The sequence below is a fragment of the Typopeltis vanoorti genome, chromosome 4, assembly GCF_054136105.1.
Source record: "Typopeltis vanoorti isolate ZY-2024b chromosome 4, IOZ_Tvanoo_1.0, whole genome shotgun sequence".
NCBI lineage: Eukaryota > Metazoa > Arthropoda > Arachnida > Uropygi > Thelyphonidae > Typopeltis > Typopeltis vanoorti.
The window spans coordinates 162756069-162777209 of NC_143552.1; the positions used below are offsets into that span (position 1 = coordinate 162756069).

Below are 21141 nucleotides of genomic sequence, written 5' to 3' on the forward strand. Positions count from 1 at the left end.
AAAATATAATTGCAATGCTGAAACGAACTTTCATATGTAAAAATAAGGATGTCGTTTTTTCTCTTTGCAAGGCCTTGATAAGACCTCACTTGGCCTATTGTGTGCTTGTCTGGTCTCCTGGTTTTTGTTGTGATTCTGATATAGTGGAGAGAGTGCAAAGGAGAGTTAAAAATGATATCAGGATTGTGGAATACTGGTTATGAAGGCAGATTGAGGATACTGCATATACTGCATATGTTGTATACTGCAGCCACTAGCAAACAGGAAAATGAGTGGTGATATGATCGAGACTTACAAACTTCTGAAAGGTTCATACAGGATTTCAATTGATGGAATTTTTCAATTTATAGAGGGTGGGGAAAGGGCAAGAGGGCATCCTTGGGAGCTAGGAATGAATGCCGCTAAGAAGGGGGTGTGGGCTACTTTTTTTTTTCTCTCCTCTCATTGGGTGGTGCGCGATTGGAATGGATTGTCATTTGATGCTGTGAGTGCAAGCAGTGTGAATGAATTCAATAATAGTTATGATAGCTGGTGTGTGTAGTATGTGGCCTCCCTCGATGAGTCTCTAACTGCCTGGAGGTCTCTTTAATAATAATAATAATAATAATAATAATAATAATAATAATAATAATAATAATAATAATAATATTTCATAAACTTTGAACAATGGCAGCATCACAGTATAATTTCCAAAGACCACTATTGTGAAGGAGACAAAAGTCAATTAATATACATCACCAAAACATTTGATGCATTTTAAAGGCCTCTTTTAGTTTTGGAAAATGTCCAGAGATATTGGAACAAGTCTCGAGAACAAGATGGTTGGCGCTTCTGTGTCGAAATCTAAATTTGATTTCTAGATTTTTTTTTCCTGCTTGTCTGGTTGGCCAAGTGTGATAGTTTCTCCACTTTCCGATCTTCAAGTTGTACGTGGAAGTTCGCCGTGAGCATGGATGCTTGCGAATGTTTTTTGATAGATCAATTTCATCGCCTGCATTAGTTCCATCTTTTGTCTCTATAGGCCAAAGTTCTCAAGTTATCTAACCTTTATCCTATTTTTCGTACGAAAAAAAAATAGAATAATGTTCAAAATTAAGTGGATATTGAATACCACATTATTTCGTAGCTGAATAAGAAACTCAAAGATAGGAAATCTAATCTAAGAGTTTCATGCCGAGTATAGAAACTATATAAAGTTCGGCGAGTCCAAGCGTAAGCCAACACCTGGTAGTACAATGCCAGGGAAACCTGTCCTTAGTATTTACCCATAACAACATATAACACCAGCTCCTAGGAGATGTATTACTGTTCTACATTATGCGAGAAGGTCACTCACTACCCAGACCGGTTTCGACCTTTTTTGGGGTTTCATCAGTGAGTAGGTAGACCTAGATGTAATACTAAGGTTTCAATAGTCAGAGCTTATTCCTTTACTGTACGAGTTGCCAAAAGGTGCACAAATGCAATTACTGAAATAAGAGCCAACAGTTGGCTCTTATTTCAGTAATAGAATAATGTTCATTTTTAGGTCAGGTGGGTTATACCGTCACCTCTCCACTTATTGGAGGCCTGAAGTGGCTTGAAAATTCCATTTTTGGTCTCTAGAGCAGGTTTTTCGGACTTGTAAAAATAAATTAAAAACACAAAAAAATTATATAAATTTAATAAAAACAGAAAAAAATTCTTTATCCCACTCACGGTACCAATGTACTTTTGGTTTACAATCTTTCTTGTGGAAGTCATTTAAAAGAACATCGAGAAGAAGGTTCAAGGTGTGGGGGGGGGGGGGAGAAGAGTATCGGAGATTCTTAACAGACTAAAAACAAGGAGATGACAGCCGAATGCTTTGCTTTCCGGGGTCATGGATGTTCATAATACAGATCTATAATTTTTTTTTTTTTTTCAGAAATGTTAAAGCAGTGATATAATATGCTAACTTCTGTTTTTGTTATATGTTTTAGTTAAATTTGTCGAATTATTTATACTAATATGCCCGAAAAAGAAGTTGTACCCCATACGTCCCTGTTCCTGTTTGAGTTTCTGCACATGCGCACCAGAGAGCCTTTCATGTGGGCCAATGGTTTTGCTTGCTTTAAAATACCTTCTCCTTTGTACAGTTCTTTCACTATTGATCATAAATAGATCAACCATATATTGCACTTTATTGACTTTATTGACTCAGAGTCTTCGAATAGCTCTCTTTCGGTGACCAATAACGTATAACATGTTCTTATTTTGGTGTTTATAACCAATCCCCATACATTTCCAACAGTAATTTTAAGATTTTTAATTATTGGCATAAAAGCACTGTAGATTTTATGTGAGAAATTAGAAACGAACTTTGATGTTTACCTTAAGATTCCAAAGATATCGCGTTTATTTTTCGGTCGGTACTATTCCTATTCGAGTGTGTCATTGCCAAGACCTTAATTGGCTTCATTTGTTCTCCGGAGTGCAAATGTAGCGTGGTTGAATGCCCATGTTAGAATATTCATATTTTTCTCTTTTAGAAAAATAGATGACACTTTCCAATTAGCTCGTTGTTCAAAGCGTGGAATGTAACTTCATTTCCTTCTTTTTGTTCTGTTGTCATTTTTCTTCATTTTTTAATACTAAAGGATGTCATCCTACAGCAACGTGTTTTTACACCACTACAGTTCATTTCAGGTTTTGCAGAGGACTAGTTCATAGGTTGCAGCTAAAAAAACATTTACCAGTTTGCAAGAAAGAATCGTGTCAGTAGAATAAATATTGCCATCTTTAAGATTTCAAGGAAAGTTTTTTTTTTTTAAACTTTGACATAAAATGTATGAATTATAATCGAAATTTTAAAAATATCGAAGAAAGTTGTATATTAGCGTCAAGCAAAACAAATTTTTCATGTACACTTTCCTACCAAAAGTAAAAGGATATGTTCCAATATAACGAGTTTTATTGAAAGTGTTATATATTAATTAGAATAATTGAATTTCTTAATTATAGTGATTCATTAATGAAAATAATATGCAGATATTCATATTATATTCATAAAAAAAACAACTTTCCAACTAAAGTCGGGATGCACCACTACGATCACATGTGGCTAAAGATCTGCCACCACTCTTTTAATTTTTGTTTTGTTTTACTAAACACTCGACTAGATTACGCAATAAGCACAATAAGCATGTGTTTTAGTTTCTAATGTGCTCACATTGCCGACTGATCGGATGTTGTGAACATAAGATTAGATTATTATAGGTTTGCAATAAGTTTCTGTTAATTCCCTTGACTCCTCCATGTGCGGGGAAGGATGAGATGAAATATTCTCATGCGAAGTGGTTCACAAAGCGTAACCAAATGAATCACATGAGTACTTCCGTTCAAAGATGGGAGGATTGTGATGTTTTGTGATTATACTCTCCTAAGAGATCCTCTGTACACATATTTGATCACAGAGGATTCTGTAAAATCTAGGAAGAAAGCTTCTTTTTTTCTTTTTTTGAAATGGGCGGCAAGCTATTACAAAAATACTTAATTGAAATATTGCGAGGTATGATTCCGCAGCCATGCGGTCTAAAGGACCTTATGAAGTCAAACTGTAGATCATATCTTTAAACTTTAAATCTTCTAGCGCATCCCTTGAGCAAATTTCAAAAAAAGAAAACCAAATCTATTTACATTAAAATAATAATAATACTGCAAAAATTCCGAAAAAAAGATATTGTAATAATTATATTAAATTTCATCATATTTTACACAAGATTCATTTTTTCCTTTTTTTTTCTTCGAAATATTATTCCTATAAGACTCGTTGTTTTCGAATATTAATTTTAAGAAATTATAACTTTAAACTATATAATACAACTTTATTCAATGAAATATTTCATATAATTTTGTTTTTGACCCTTGTAAGACGTTCAGCCTGTAAATTGATCCACTAAGATTATAGAAGGATTTTTTTCTGAATGCCTTTGCTTCAGTTAAAATTAATGGGAAGAAACAAACCATATTACTTAAGTATAAAGAGCTAATAAGCTTCATTTCGGCAATGAAAACATTACTTAAATTAAGGGGATATTAAATCCCGCATAGTTTTAAAACCGAATAAGAAACTCAAAGATCGGAATCAGAGAGTTTCTTGCCGAATATAGTAAACTATAAAGTATCGGCGACACTAGCGTTAGCCAATGCAAGTGATCCTAGTACGTAGTACAATACCGGGGCAACTCGTTGCAGAGGTGGAGGAAGTTCAGATCGCTATTCTTAGGTATTTTCCATAATGTAAAAACACATTTCCTAGGAAATGTATGCTGTTATTACATTATGGAGGGAGGTCACTACCCAGACCGGTTTCAGCCTTTTTCCGTCTAGACAACTGTGGCTGCATTTATTTCGAAGAATAAAATTTAAATTTATACTAATAAAATATTTTAGTTTTCTTTTGTTTTTTTGGTTTCGTTTTGCAAGTTTAATTTTCTTTTGCTTCTTTTGTTTAGTTCCAGCTGGGTGGTAGCGGGTAAGGCGGACCCCAACATGCCTCCACGAATGCACGTACATCCCGAATCGCCAGCGAAAGGTGCACAGTGGATGAAGCAAGTGGTGTCCTTCGACAAACTAAAACTAACAAACAACCAGCTGGATGACAACGGACATGTAAGTTGAAATCTTTCATTGAGTTTATGTAGGTGACCGTGCTTAAAGAATTCCTAGCGTGTGTTCGCCTCGATCAACGTTCAAGTCTAATAGGGGTTTTAAGAGCGAAATCGATCGCTAGTAACAAAATACAGAGCATGCATTAAGTGTTTGTTTTCGAAATTCAATGTTAAGAAATCACATGACATTTACTTGAATTACACGTTTTCACCAGATCTCATTTTTCAGTAAACCTACTTGGAAAATTATCAGCCCACGTAACGCTATAATTAGGTGTGGCTTTTCTGCTTTGCTGTGTAAATTTTATCCGTATTCATGTATCACATATCTGATTTCACTTGTTTATCCGTAATTTGTTTCTTTCTTAAAGAATTAAGAAAATTTTGTAGAAAATCAAACAAACGTATAGCTATTTTTTGGGAAGTGGGATCGGAAAAAATAATACCAACACTTTTAAAAAATAATGCATTATATTATTATTAAAATATGTTAACGCTTTATGATAATTTTCATCCATGGAAGATGGGAAACGAGAGTAAGGCAAGAGTTAAGATGATCTGCAGCAATTGGCAGTGTATTATTTTTTTCTTTTAAGAAGGCCTTATAAGCAAAGAAACTATAGAAGTTCTTGTTAAAGATACCAAGCTATTTTAAACCTGGTTTTACTCCATTTCCCAAGTAGCAAACAGACAAACAAGTCAAGTTTGCGCCTGCAAGTGTTGCAAGTCTAACTTTTCTACATTTATCTCCTCCTGAGATTTTTATTTAATAAGGTTAAAACACCTTATGGTAACTTGTTCTGGTAAAATACTTATAAGCTCTGTATTACTAAAATCTTGATATTTCTAGCCTGGCTCCCACTGATGAGACCTCAATAAAGGTCGAAACCGGTCTGGGTAGCGGCCCCTTGCCTTTAATACAAAGCATCATACATCTCCTCCAGGAGATGTACTTTGCATTAAGGATAAATATTAAGATTAGTGATCAGAGCTTATTCTACTTTTACCATGAGTTGCCTTAGTCTTGCACTACGTGCGGGGTCAGTTAGATTTGCAACACTTGCAAGCGCAAACTTGACTTGTTTGTCTGTTTGCTACTTGGGAATCGAGTAAAACCAGGTTTAAAATAGCTTGGTATCTTTAACATTTTTTATACCCAAGGTAAAATACTTTCTATAGGAGTTCTTGTCAAGCTTTAATAATCATCCGCCTTATGCAGTATTCAATCCCATAACCTCCTGCTGGAGAGTGGGTAGTAGCTCTGCTCCTGAAGAGTGCAGACACTATTTCCACAGTCCTGAGGACTGTGGAAATAGTGCTCAGGACTGTGGAAGAGTGAATCTCTTCCACAGTCATCGGAAGACTGAATTGACTTCAAGTTCCGTGTTCTGTCTCCAGAGCGGATTTTCGGATTATTTAATCTTTAGCCCACTCACGGTTAGCACATATATGGCAACTTTTGATGTATTACATAATAAGAACAATATACTGTATTTAATATGCATATATAAATATAAATCGTAATAAATGTGTTACTTTTCGCAACTTTTACAGGAGGAATTGAACAAAAAAGAAAAAGTGACTTTTATTAATCTAGCTACCGAGATGGGCTTGGTGTAATTAATTTTCTGGTTAACATTTAAAATTTTCTATATAATAACTCACCAGCGCCAATATTTCAGCAATTTGCCACTATTCCAAGTCAAAGAGAAATCCAAAAACTTCAGCTCGAATGCAAAATAGTACAAGCAACCAAATAACAAACTGGTGGCGATATCAAATCTCCTTTTGTGGGAACAATTCTCAAACTCCCTTCAAGCCTTTCTTTGGTTACTCTCTACGCGCTGTGCAATAAAATATCAATTAGGTCATTGGATATATGCATTTTTTTTAATTATCTAATTTCTTTGTGATTTAAGTAGCCAAGCAATATCGCTTGGCTACAAAGAGTGATCTCATACTTTTTTAAGCAAAGAGTTTCACAGAATTTGAAACATACGCCCGATTCATTTTTTTAATTTGGCATTTCACCACCATGCAGAAAGTTTTTCATTTAAATAAAAATTGCTTGAATATCCGTAATTTTGTCATGTCATCTAGCATCAGAAAGAAATCCGGTAAACACTGGATTAAATATAGAATCCGATTTAATCGTGATGGTTAATTAATAAATAAATAATTGTATTACATAATAAAAACAATATATTTAATATGCATATATTAAATATATTATTAAGTATATATAAATAAGCTTCTTCTTCTTCTTGAGTATTCTGCAATTGAGCAGGTTCTTCTCTTAGTAGAAAAAATTTTCCTTCCACTCTCTTCTGTTCTGAGCCTTCTCTTTCAAGGTTTTGTCTCCATTCAGCATGTCATCTAGGATTGTTTTCCTTACTCTTCCATTTTCCGTTTATTTTTCCTTCGATGGCATCTCTGATGATTCCATTCCCTCTCAGAATATGTCCGATCCAGTTTCCCTTTCTTCTTTTTATCCTCCTGAACAGATTTCTTTCTTCTACTCTTTTTAAGGCCTCTTCATTAGTTATTTTATCTGTCCATTTGATTTTTTCCATCCTACTCCAAATCCACATCTCAAAGCTTTCCAAAATCTTAATTTCTTCTTTCTTCAATGGCCAAGTTTCAGCTGCATAGAGGGAAATACTCCACACATAACATTTTATTAGCCTTTTCTTTAGGTTTCTGTCCATTTTACTTCTGAATAAACTCCATTTTATATTAAAGACATCTCTCCCCATCGCTATTCTTGCTTTTATGATTATTATCACTTTTACATCTTCCATTACTGCTAATAACACTTCCTAGATATTTAAATGTCTTTACTTGATTCAATTTTCCCCCATTTATTCTGATATCCATATTTGCCTCTTTCCTTGCTATTTTCATTCTTCGTTTTTCTTATGTTAATTTTCATTCCATAATCGATACAGGATTACAGTAATCTGTTCAACAGATGTTGTTCTGTTTTTCAGTATTTGATAATAATGCCTTGTCATCTGCGTATCTTATTGCAAATATCTATCTACCTCCAATCTTTATTCCTTCTTCCGAATTCTCCAGTGCTTCTTTTAACGTTGCTTCAGAATACAAATTAAACAAAATTGGTGATGACAGAGAACAGCCTTGTCTTACTCCTCGTCCAATGACACCTGGTTCTATTGTACCATATATGTCTCTCATCTTGATAGTTTGTCCATATATAGTGAAATAATTAGCCTTCTGTCTTTCCAATCTATACCAATCGTTTCCATTACTTCCACCATCTTATCCCATTTTACAAAGTCCAAAGCTTTTTTCAAAATCTATATAAGAGATATTCTTTATTCACTTCCAGACTTCTTTCACTTACTATTCTTAATACTCCAATCGCATCTCTTGTTCCCATACCCTTCCTGAAACCAAACTGATCTTCTTCAAGAAATTCTTCCATTGTAGATGCAATTCTTCGTGTTAAGATTCTCATAAGTATTTTTGATGTATGGGGAATGAGACTTATTGTTCTAAAATCCTTGCAGTTCACTGCATTGCTTTTCTTTGGTATAGGTATAGGTATAAATATTAAGGTCATAAATAAGCTAATATAAAATATATAAGTAAAAATCGTAATATAAAATATATAAATATAATTTTAAAACAAATTATTATCATTAGCAGTAGTAGTAGCTTGTCGCAAAATACAAAACACATACAGTTACAGAAAAAAAAAACGTGCACTAAGGAAGTTATATCAAAGGTTGAGCAGACAACCACATCCGCTTTGAAACCGCAGTACCCAACGCCTACACTCCACTCATAAAATAGCACCATCAAACAGCATAAATAGTATTTATTCATCCCATTCTCTCTTCATAAAAGCTGCCTTTAGCTCAGTCTCGACTCGTCTCATCATTATCTATGGTTATTTTACCAAACTCACTTTATAAACTTACCGTTTTCTTTCATTTTATTTTACTCTACAATAACAAAATTTTGTATATTAAATCTCGTCTTTACTTGCTCGCAAGTTATTCTTCAGCCAATCTTTTTTTTTTTTTCGTGTCTTCTTTCCCTTCATCTCATTCTATACCGTTCTCTTAATTATAGTATTATTCCACGCATATTGTCAAAACTCTTACGTCAGCTATTCGAATGTATTAGAATGATATTATTATGATCTGCACTGAATAGTTTGTAATAAAACTAGCATAGGTGAATGATTAAATTTCACTGCGGTTGTATTTACCTAAGAGAAAATAAAACCGTTTTATTTGATTTTAAAAGAAATGTATTTATTCATTTACTTATTAATTGCGTTTATTTAAACGTATTTAATAAGTTATTATTATTATTATAGCATTATTTGATAATATTGAGTTATTTAATAACAACTCAATATTTTCATACTTCTTAAATTTATTGACTTATGACGCCCTCATCACTCCCTTTTAACTCATCCAACTTACTTGACAAAAATTTAGTCAACATACACTAATTCGACTTCCGGTGGGGAGTAATATTTGTTCCTTCCTGCAATGTATTGAAAAATCTGTCCTAAAATAATATCAAAATATTTTATAAATTTTTTTATAAAATTTTTTTATATAAAAAATTTTATAAAAATATTTTATACTGTATAAAAATTTTTATACTACTTCTGTTGTATAAAATTTCTTTAGAATATCTCTGCCACATCCTCTTCTGTCCTCACAACCAACATTCCTCAGTCCTGATATTACTTTGGTTGCTGCCTCTGAACTTACTCCACAGCTTCCTGTTCTCTCGAAACCCAGGCTATCAATCCGAACAGAGTAGTTCAGATGTCATCATATTAAGCTGTTGTAAAGAGGGGCGAAAGATTTAGCATTCCCATTTATCAGTGTCTCAGCAGCGCTCTATCCTTTTCATTGCCTTTTCACTATCACAGTGTAAAAGCAATGAAAAGGATAGAGCCCCCGGACTTCAGCTCTCTGTTCGTTGTAACTCCTTGATTTCTGGTCTCGATGAATTTGCTTCATTGAAGTCTTTCAAGCATGCTTCGTAGGCCGTAACATTCTCAGTCGAAAATGCAAAACTTCATACTTCATGTGCTTCATACCAGAGTCGCGTTTTCATTCACTCTTTTCAACTTGACGTCATCAGCAAACTATTTAAACGGCAATCGCCGAAGGACAGAACCTCACAGCACAAAACTGGTCCATCCCACTCTTTTAGACCTTCCTTCTTTCTACACCTTTCTCATAACAATTATCAGCCATTCACTTATCCAGGCCATCGGATTATTCTTCATTCCTATCCATTCCAATTCCATTCACCTTCTATATAATATTTTACGAAATGCCTTTGAAAAATCCTAATACATCCATTTCTCTATAAAATTTGAGGAGATGAATAAAAGAAGACCTCCTCTTAATAAATGGATGGATCGGATTACGGTATTCAACAGGGAGATGAATGCAGTAGTGGCCTTAGAAAAGTTGCTCAAATTCAGGCAATCCCTCCACTGCTTCTGTTTTGGTAGCATCTTTGTGCAATGTAACCATTTCGGATTATTCACTTATTTACTCACCCACTCCTCTTGAATTCTATCAGTGTTATTATTCGGGGACTAACTTTTATTTCTTCTATCAAGACGCAAATATCCCCGTCTGAGAACTTTCAGTGCTTCGACTGTCTATTTTTTATGTGATTCTTGCCCACGAAAGATTATATACCTATGGTGCATTTACTACTGCGAGTGAACTAAGGATTTCTCTCTCTCTCTCTCTCTCTCTCTCTCTCTCTCTCTCTCTCTCTCTCTCTCTCTCTCTCTCTCTCTATATATATATATATATATATATATATATATATATATATATATATATATATATATATATATATATATATATATATATATATATATATATATATATATATCTTTTATTTATTTTTCACAATTTGGAAACCCTGCCATTGAGACCAAACATGAAACTTTTCCCAGCGACTCTAAGCTTAGAATTAGCAGGGCAGTGAACTCACACCGCACACGGAATTTTAAAGACAACCGCAAACATCCATGTACGGCAGAATTCGAACTTGCAGCCTGTTGGTTCGAGGGATGAGCTAACCACTCGGCTAACCAGGCCAGCTAATAATAAGCCTTCTATGTGATAGAAACAAAGTGGATGTGAAGATTTGGGAAGATTAATGAAGGCCGACAGACAAGAGAGCATCCTTAAGCTTTCAACACTGTTCCGTGTTTGAAATGAAAGGTTGGCAAGCAATACACACCGACGATTTAGGCAAGTCTGTATGCGGGAGAGAGTAGAAAACAGGGAAAAAAAAATATTTCCATGTTATTAAGATTGTCGAAATGAAAGAATTTAATCTTCTTTATTCCAATTATTGCATATTTCGTTAGCAATATTTGCAGCCACCTGTTGCAATTTTTGTAATCTAGTGCATTTCGGCTAATCTTTAGTGAAGACTAAACGTTATTGAGATGAAATTCCGAAGAGAATAAAAGGATCTTTCAAGCCAAATTTCACGGCATATTGAACACAGAGCGTCTGTTTGTTTTTCTGAAGTTGTAGAACAGATCCACCATTGACATACTCCGTCAGCCGATGAAGTGTGAACGATTGGACACCCAGTTCGATGTTGACGTTTCATTTCGCAGAGGGAACGAAAAAGTGACTAATGCTCTGGACCCAAAATTTCCATCCCCTTCCCATGAAATGCAAGCCAATGAAGCTGCTGGAACTAACGTGAAAAGGACGTTTGTTTATTTTTCCAAGGCCCACCATTCATTAATGATGTCTGAAGAAGAGTAATCTACCATCATAATGCAACCCTGAAGTCCCCACTCAACAGGTGGAATGATTGCTGATCAAAATTTCAGAATAAAAACAAGCGCAGTCAGTTACACGAGTTTTTATTTGTTTTGTCTTTTCTTAATTTGGCAATGATAGGAATGCTAAGCATAATCTTGCGATTCTAAATAATTAATGACGGGTTTCTTTTCCTACAGATCATCCTCAACTCAATGCACAGGTACCAGCCCAGGTTTCATGTGGTATACGTTAATCCCAAAGGCGAGGATGCTTGCCAGACAGAAAATTTCAAGACTTTCATTTTCTCAGAAACAAAATTCACAGCAGTAACAGCCTACCAAAATCACAGGGTAAGGATAAACTACACGCATTTATTTTTTCGCATTTTAATGTTAGCATTAATTTAAAAAAAACGTTTCTCTTTGATTCGTTGTTTATTATAAACATTAATGACTTCAAATTATCTTCATTGCACATGACTATGACACATTACATTGCTTTAGAAACTGTTATCTCCCCCCCTCACACACAAACAATGTACTGTATATATTCCTTCGATAATATGTACTTATATTTAAAATGGAGTCCGCAAAAATGTACACAATTCGTATTTCTTGCGATTTCCTTAATCTTAAACAATGCGATAAATGTATGATTTTTTTTCTTTAAGAATTACGACTCAAAAATTCTAAGGTACTGACAATGGACTAAAACAAATACTCCTCATTACAGCTCCTTCACAGACACAAAGAAATCATGCCCCCCTGTTCTCACTTGTTCTTCATAAAAAACTGATTATAACCAGTATTTTCAAGTTTAAAAACTCTTAAAAATTAAGAACTAGTTATAAAGAACAAGTTATTCATTTTTCAAATCAAATTAAATTTTAAAATTTAGAGTTCTTGATAAATAAATAATTAAATCATACAATAACTTTATGTCCATTATGTATTCGAATTCGCCTCTTCGTGGTCACTGCAGAAAAGCTTATGCAGTATAATACAAATATTTGTATATATTACTGATTGACCGAGAATTGTTGTAGTAGAGCAGTAAGAGTGCTTATTCATTCTCGTATGCAGTTGAGACCTGTTATGATATTATATTCCAATAAAATATTTAACACATCCTCTAAATCCTTTAAGTAAAGGATTTTCCAAGAATTAAAAAGCAGAGGAACAAACAAACCAGGAAAGATGAAACTGGAAGAATATTTTCCAGTTTCATCAAGAACATGAAGGAGACAAATGTACCATCAAACCTGTTCAAATTAAGACGATTTTATAATGCTTCACAGGTTTCTTTATAGAGACATTCCATAAGGAACCCACTGGCGTAATATTTTTGTATTCTGAAATGACATGTTCTACAAGACCTCACTATTCAGGTTCATGAAACTTTTTTTATATTCCTCACAATGAACCAAGGCATGAACATCATAGCCCTCAAGAGAAGGAATCTGGTACTCGCTTGTAATGGACGAAGCTTGCCTTTAGGCGAAGAAAGAAAAATAGAAACTCTCCGGATCGGACGAATCGCTATATAAATGTTAAGAGGCTTCCGAATTTTCTGATACGGTGCCTTCTGACAGCCTTGACGAACGGAAGTGGAATTGGAGTAATTTCTTCCTCAGAGCAGAAGATGCGGGAGTCCTGTAACTATTGAATGTTTTTTTTTTTTTTTTTTTTAATAAATATCGCACCGAATGTAACAAATGAGTGTAGCGTCCTCTGTTTTTTTTTTCTTTTTTCTGAATGAGAACTGAAGGGTTCTCTCTGTTTTGAGAGGTTCCCACTTTTCTCTTCTTCTCTTTTTTTTACTGTTTTTCTGCCTCTTCTTCTAAGTGTATTCTAGGATGAACTAAATTAATCTTGAAACAAAATATTCATTCCAAATCGCGAAGATCTCCTCATCATTTCTGCTGTATCGTAGATTTGGGGAAAATATTGTTTAGGAGACGATCTTAGCATTCCTTAAAATAATTATCTACGAGTAAGAGTAGATGAGAGAAAATTTCACATCTCAGTATTTGCCAGTGAAATTTACTCTGATCCGTAAAATATTCCGAAAGAATCTCGTTTACTAATTTAATGGTATGCTATAAAGGTATCTTTAAATGTATCTTTTAAAGGATTTCTCCGAAGTCCTTTAAATTCACTTTAAATTTACTTCTGCCTCCTGTTCATCTTTTTCATTTGAGTTTAGCTGTAGTATTGTGATTCCTAAGCACTTGTTCCAAAAATTTCTGTCTTGGCCTCCCACTTGTCTCCTATCCATCACCTTTCCTTCAAAAATCATTGTCAATAAATAAATAATGTATAAAACTTGAAGTCTCGTTTCACTTTTGAGCAAGATCATCGCAGTGATTGCTGAGTTTCCACTCGTGAGCAGAAACTTTGGTTTTACTGGAATTTATAGTCGTATTATAATTTTTAAAATTTTTTCATATGCTGTAAATCCCGCCTGGTTGGCCAACTGGTTAGTGTATCCGCTCTCCAATTAGCAGGCTGCGCAGGGTTCAAATCTAGTCATAGGCATATTTGTTTTTAAGTGGGTGATAAATTTCATCAACCGATATAAACCCCCCCCCCCTACACACACACGCTCTTATTGGAGGCTTTAAATCGCTTGAAAAGTTCCATATTTAGTCACTAGAGCAGGATTTCTGAATCGTGTAAAAATATAATTTGGGCCTTGCCGCTAGAGGGATTCGTAATGTGTAGTGTTCGTTGAGAGCTCCTGATAAGATAAGTGTTATTTTAAGTTATCATTGACAAATTTACTTGAATATTACGTAGTTTTGTTTGCTTTGCGTATCTTAGTGTGTCTGTTTGTGTGTTTTTGGTGTTTCAATTATTAATTTGATAAAGTACGATAGAAGTGAGTATGGCCCCCGTAAGAAGGAAAATGGGGGCTAGTAATAATGGTTCGCCATCTTTATTCAATAACTGTAATATAAAGGAGATTATTCAATGTACTATCTGTGAAATGTACGCTTTGCGGAGTGCGGTTGGAGTATGGTTAGATGATAATAAAAGAGTGAATGTGTGTAGAAAATGTAAGGAAAATGAGGAATTAAAGTGTATTTCAGGTCGTGAGTGTGATATTTTTGTCAAACTTCAGAATGAAGAAAATAGTGATATGACAAGAAATGACGAGGTTGTACCAGAGAAATGTGAGAGCGTGAATGTAGAAAGTGTGAATGATGGTATTAATACAGAGCAAATTAATGGTTTAACAGAAAATAAAAAAGATAAGATAGATGCTATGAGTGAGATCGCGTTGTTGAGCAGAGCGATACAAAGAGCAAAGCGGCAGCTAGAGCGTATGAACAAAAGTCTACTGAATGTACCAGCCAATAATAAAAAGTATGATAGGAAAAATAAGAGTATGAGTGTGAACTTAAACAAAATGAAGGAGAGAGTGCTGCATGGAGAGTCGTTAGTACGAGCTGTGATAGTAGAGGATTTGACAAAATCGTACCAACCTGGTGCGACCATCAAGGACGTAACTGAGTCTATTAGAGAGCAAAAGGAAAGGGTGATACACTCAGTAGACTTTTGTCTACTCATTTTGTCTACTCATTTCTTCTATTTGCTTTTCAAGCAAATAGAAGAAATGAATGGAAGGAGGGTAATTATTATGGGAGATTTCAACTATGGTCGCATTGATTGGAGTGAGGAGAGGACACACGGGAGGAAGGAATTGGATTTTATGCGGTTATTAAGGGATAACTATCTGCGACAGCATGTAATGGAAAATACTAGTGGTCAGAGAGTGCTTGGCTTAGTAATTGCATCTGAGGATTTGGCTGTAACAAATATGACCACATTGCCACCAAATGGTGAGAATGATCATAGGGTCTTAACTTGGGAGGTGGCTAAAGGTGTGGAATTTACAATTAAGACAGGGTACATGTGGAATTATCGGGCTGGTAAGTATGACAAGCTTAGGAGTTTGATTAGTTTAGTGCCATGGCATGTACAACTGCAAGGGCTAGAAGTTGATAGTGCACGGGAGGCAGTTAAGAAGTGCTTGCATGAAGCAATGGCTGACTGTATACCTAGAGTCCGAATAATAAATCAAGTAGGGGTTAAATGGATGAATAACACCATTAAGCTTGAACTGCAAAAAAAGAAACAATTATGGAGGGAATTTAAGGAGAAAGGTGACCAGCAGGCACATGAACGGTATAAAGCGCAGGCCAGAAGGGTAACGAGTGTGGTAAGAAAAGCAAAAAAGGATTACGAAAGAACATTGGCCATGCAGGCTAAAGAGAATCCTAAACAGTTTTTTCGATATGTTGCAAGTAAAAGAAAAAATGTATATGACAGAATGATTTTAAAGAATGCCAATGGTAGGGAGGTAACTGAATCAGTTGATATAGTTGAGTTACTGAGTGAGCACTTTTGCAAGAATATATCATCCAGGTGGTGACATTGCAGGAATGAATGAACCAGTAGATTATACGGGAATTGTGGTGAATGAAGTGGAGGTGAATAGTCTATTACAAAACCTCAATGTCAATACATCTGTGGGAATGGATGGTATACCAGTTCGTGTCATACGTGAAGCGGCTAAAGAATTGTCAGTGCCCTTGACCATTTTGTTTAATTTGAGTCTCGGGTCTGGGTTAGTCCCGAGGGGGTGGAAAGAGTGGAAAATAGTTCCACTGCATAAAGGTGGTTCCAAGACTGCTGTTGTAAATTACCAACTGATTAGCATATCACGAATCATTGCCAAGGTCTTAGAGAAATTAGTCAAGAAAAGAATACAGGATTGGATAGATGAAAATGGGACATTGTATGGGGGACAACATGGTTTTGTGAAGGGTAGATCATGCCTCAGTAACTTGCTCACGATTCATAACACATTGACGGCTTAACTGGATAATGGTAATGGGTTTACAGTGATTCTACTGGACCTTGCAAAGGCCTTTGACAGGATACCACATGGAACTCTAATCCGTAAACTGGAGCAGATGGGGATGGATATAGGGTTGGTGAGATGGATAGGAGGGTAGTTGATGGAGAGATACTAGAGAGTGGTTTATTCAGGAGTTGAGTCCAAAAGATGGCTTGTGACTAGTGGTGTGCCGCAGGTTCTGTTCTTGGACCACTACTTTTCAATTTGTTCATTAACGATATAGGAAAGGATCTGAGAGGACGTGTTCACTTGTTTGCTGATAATGCAAAGTTGGGCAGAGAAATTGTGAGTGCACAAGATGTCAAAATTTTACAGGATGATTTGGATAGTTTGGAGGACTGGGCTAGGGAAAATGGATGTCAATTTAATGTGGCAAAGTGTAAGTTTATGCATTTTGGGGTGAAAGGAATAGCAGCAGTATATCACATTGGTAGAACCGTACTCCAGGAGATTGATGAGGCCAGGGATTTGGGAGTGTTGGTGGATAGGGAATTGAAGTTTAGGGGCACATTGCAAAAGTGGCTAAATCAGCTCATCAAATCACTTGGCTTCTGAAAAATACTTTAACAAGCAGAGACAAACAAATTATTGTTCATCTGTATCGAGCCTTGATAAGACTCCATCAAGACTACTATGCTCAGATATGGGCGCCAGGGTTTCTTCTTGATGGGGAGGAAGTGGAGTGGATCCAGAGACGAATGACCAAGATGACAGCAGGTCTGTGGAATGAACCTTATGAGAACAGGTTGAAGATTTGTGGGTTGCAAAAATTGGTCGATAGACGGAAAAGGAGTGATATGATTGAGACATTCAAATTACTGAAGGGTTTCTATAAGATTAATCCAGAAGATATTTTTGAAAATAGGACTGGTGGTGGGAGGACTAGGGGCCATACATGGAAGCTGGGTAAGAATGTCGTTACCAGGGGTGTTAGAGCTAGGTTTTTTACTTGGAGAGTGGTGAATGAGTGGAATAAGCTGCCAGAGTCTGTTGTGGGTGGTACGACCGTGAATGAGTTCAAGGCGAGGTATGATAGAGGTATGTGAATGTCGAATAGTTGTTCTTGACAGGATGTTAGGGCCTCCCTCGATCAGTCTGTAGACTCCTTGGAGTTGCCCGGAATAATAATAATAAGAAGAATTTCTTAGCCCGCTCGTGGTCCTGATGGACTGTAAGCTTGCAATATTTCGTGGGTTGGAGTCACATAACATCAACACCATTATTTTCTAACAAACCGAGATGAGGGTGATTTGCTAATAGTTGAATGGCTGTATTTTTTTTTTTTAATGGACTGTTTAATACCAATTCCATGTGGGAAAAGTGTCAATTCTGGAGCACAGGCTTTGAGTGAATTTGAAGACATACCATATAAAGCAGAAAAAGTTTGTATTCAAGCTCGTCAAGATCAATTCTGATCTCTTTCTGGCAAAAGGAGCCATACATTGAGCTGTGTTTGGTGTAAAAGAGATGATTCATCTTCCCATCCATGAAGGAGTTGGAACAGGAGAGTTTTAATGCACTTTAGTGGCATATTTTTTTGCATTTGATGTTTCCACCCAAAACTGCATAGTTTGCGAAAACTAGTCTGGTCCTGTCATGAGTCTTAACGATCGTTAATATTATTGTTGTTGATGAACATTTAAATTAGTTAAATGTTCCTCTGTGCTGAACCATTTCTAAAAAGTTCGGTTATTGCCTTAATTTTAGTATCTGCCTGTAATTTATTTGATTGTTAATAAACTGTTAAATAAATGATAGCTTCTGTAGGTCGCATGCGCTATGCAAATATGTAGTGGACTTTTTTTCTGTGTTTTAGAATGAAACATTTTGATGTTCTCTCTTCACAAATAACCGAGAGGGCTGTATAAGGCAAACAGACTTATTGTACATTTGTAGACTATCAATGGCAGAGGGAGAAAAAATGTAAAAAATAAAGCTGGAGATTATCATATGATTCCAAATCAAAAATATATCCGTTTGTGATTTACTGTATCATAAAATGAACGCATTGCTCAAAGTCAATTCTAAACAAACAAACGCACAGGATGATCCAGGAAGCTAACGCCAAAGGGAAACTCCGAGAGGGCACGGAAATCTCAGCAGTACTTATGGAAAGCATCAACTATCGGTTCAGTATACTGAGTTTTACGTAGTGTTTAGTATTAAGTACTGCTCTAGGTTTCCAATGAACGTGCACTGCTACACAAAGACCAACATTATCCGTAGCATTCAACAGTTCAGAATACGCTGGTGTGAAGAACATGTAATATGGAGCAGTGAATCAGACTACACCCTTTTCCGATGGGTAAGTATGGGTGTGGTGAGGGGACGCCTTTTGCCAGCATGCACCATACCTACTGTGAAGTGGGACTCGAACTTTTCGGTGGTAGCTCCTGGAGGATGAAGCTGACGAATATGCAGCACTTTTACATCTAATAACCTCCTTCATTGAGGCAGTTTATGGAATAGATCCATTTCCTTCTCTCTCTCTCTCTCTCTCTCTCTCTCTCTCTCTTTCAACTCAGCATTTGGTTGTGGTTGTGTTGAGAGAGACTTGGTTCAAGGAAATATTATGTAAAATTTCTTTAAATTTCAGTTAATCTTGGATGAGTTTTCATGCGCGATGTAAGAAGTAGTCAGAAGTGAAAACCAGGAATGGAAAATAGCCATTTTGGGAGTAAAAGATCTTCGTTTCTTTGAACAACAAAGTGAGCAACCTTCATTAGCCTTCAGCGTGTCGGTTGCCGCTAAGGGAAATCCTGCAATTTGTTTCCTAAGGAAACAGTTTTTTGTCCGCTTATGTTACGCCTTCTCCCCGCTGTGACTGAAATGAATTCACTTCCGTAGACAGCGTCTAATGCGTGGCGAGGCAAGGATATTTCGCGACAAGACTTTCTTGTCGACTGACAGAGGTTAAATTAGTACACAAAGGGTAATTCGAGTCTTCACGGGAAAACGTGATCCTTTTCGTTAGGGCCCTTGCCAATCGGGTGTCACAAGATAGCCGAATGTGGCACGTGCGCATAGCTTGACGGGGATGAGTTCCGGAACGACGGAAGAGGTTGCTAGTTGTCGTGCTAAAGCCAAACATCTGTGTCGAAAGTAGTGACCGCGAAGAGATCACCGTCTATCGGACGCTGCCTTCGAGAGCTCATCTTGACACATTCCCCGCATATCTGGACGGGGTCGCCGCTACCGCCCCGTGCATCGTAACGCATTGTGCTAATTAGCGTGTGTATTTTACGTGCGATAATGTAGTGACAGCCTCTACTGCGCCAGTCCATCGTCGTGCTTTCTCCGGCAGCGTGTGGGCGACAGATGTGTTACTTAGCTTGCCAGGAATGATAAGTGCCGTCCCTGCTCCGATCTGACGCTCCCTCCCTGCGTAAACAGTTCTGTTGGCGGCTTGGTAAGATGTGCGGAGACCTCTCGCATGCATAAAGTCAACGGATCAACTCATTACAGGGATATTTACATCGCACCTAGAGAAGAAGAAAATCAAAGAAACAAAACTTCCGTATTCTTCTTGTGTTTCACCCTCAAGTATCGCATTCTCCTATCGAATATCCCTCACTAGCACTGCCTACTAACCGGTGCTTGTCCTCTGTTGCTCAACTCCAGCAATGCATTGTTCCAATTTCAGTTATCTTTCAAAGTTGTAATTATCATTGCATTATTTAGTTTGATTGCTTTTTATGAAACAGTTTCATATTCTGACTTGTCGCCAGTCAGAATATGAAATAGAATGAACTTCCCGCATGCAAGAAAGGCATGCGGGAAGTTCATTCTATCTCGTGTAACTATTTGCAGATTATTTTGAAGAAGACTGGGAAAGCCTGAAATGAGCGACAGGATAAACAGCCTTCTGAATAGCAGAAGCTTCTGCGTGTCGAAACAGCTGGCGTGGTCAAGGTTAGTGCATGCTGGCAGCTGATGGAGCGCTCGTGCACTATCTTCACCCATTAAATGTTTCCTATAGAAATTTCCAGGCCATTTATCGACAATTTTGTTTCACGTTGTATTCGCACGTTTTGCATCGTAAAGAAGCCATTGTATTCCACTTGGCGATACATTTTACATCCCATATCTTTCATCGTTAAGGCTGCTTCTTTTTAGAAACTACGAAAAGTCAACGATTTTCATCAATGAGTGGTCTAATTGGTTTCAATAGTTGTATATACCATTCGCGAAGTTTGCAAAAAAAAAAAAAAAATTCTTCCAAAATTGTTTCGAGATCTGAGGTCAAAAAACAAATCAGTGCTGAAGGGAGATATTTGAAAGAGAGCCAAGTCGTTGTGAGCGAACGCTGATATGTTAAGAATGTTTCGTACATTTTCCTGATGCTTTGCAGGAGTTGAACATGCAAAATCAGATTATGCGCATTTGTTTTTAACAAACGCAAATGATACGTTTACTGGAAATACTGACATTCAGAGAGAGAGAGAGAGATCCTGTTCCATAAGACAAAAGAAACAGTGATGAAGAAAACGAGGAGGTGAAAGAGTAAGGATTTGTTTGTAGGATGTACAAGATGTTTGGTCTTATTGCAGTTAAAATTCAGCCGAACAAGTTCTTCTCTGTTGAAAAGAGTTTGCCATTGCAGAGGAGTACCTTTCCAAACAATGAAACGGCACTCCTCAACTGAATGTTCTGGCATTTGTAAACGAAAATCAGGTGAGGAGCTATTCTAGAACAAAGTTGTTCATAATACACAAAGAAATTTATCCATTTGATATTTGTCAATGTGGCAAACAAACTTTGCACTTAAAACCGCTAAG

The 21141-nt window shown here is 36.3% G+C and overlaps 1 protein-coding gene across 3 annotated transcripts in view; it reads left to right on the forward strand.

The window, feature by feature from the left end:
* Positions 1-21141, forward strand: part of LOC150107810 (T-box transcription factor TBX1-like) — a 181825-nt gene that overhangs the window by 111507 nt on the left and 49177 nt on the right. For all 3 annotated transcript variants that reach the window (XM_090391570.1, XM_090391571.1, XM_090391572.1), the window contains exons 4-5: positions 4476-4632; positions 11635-11787. In XM_090391570.1, coding sequence (XP_090247696.1) covers positions 4476-4632; positions 11635-11787 — 310 coding nt within the window. The remainder of the gene's footprint in view (positions 1-4475; positions 4633-11634; positions 11788-21141) is intronic.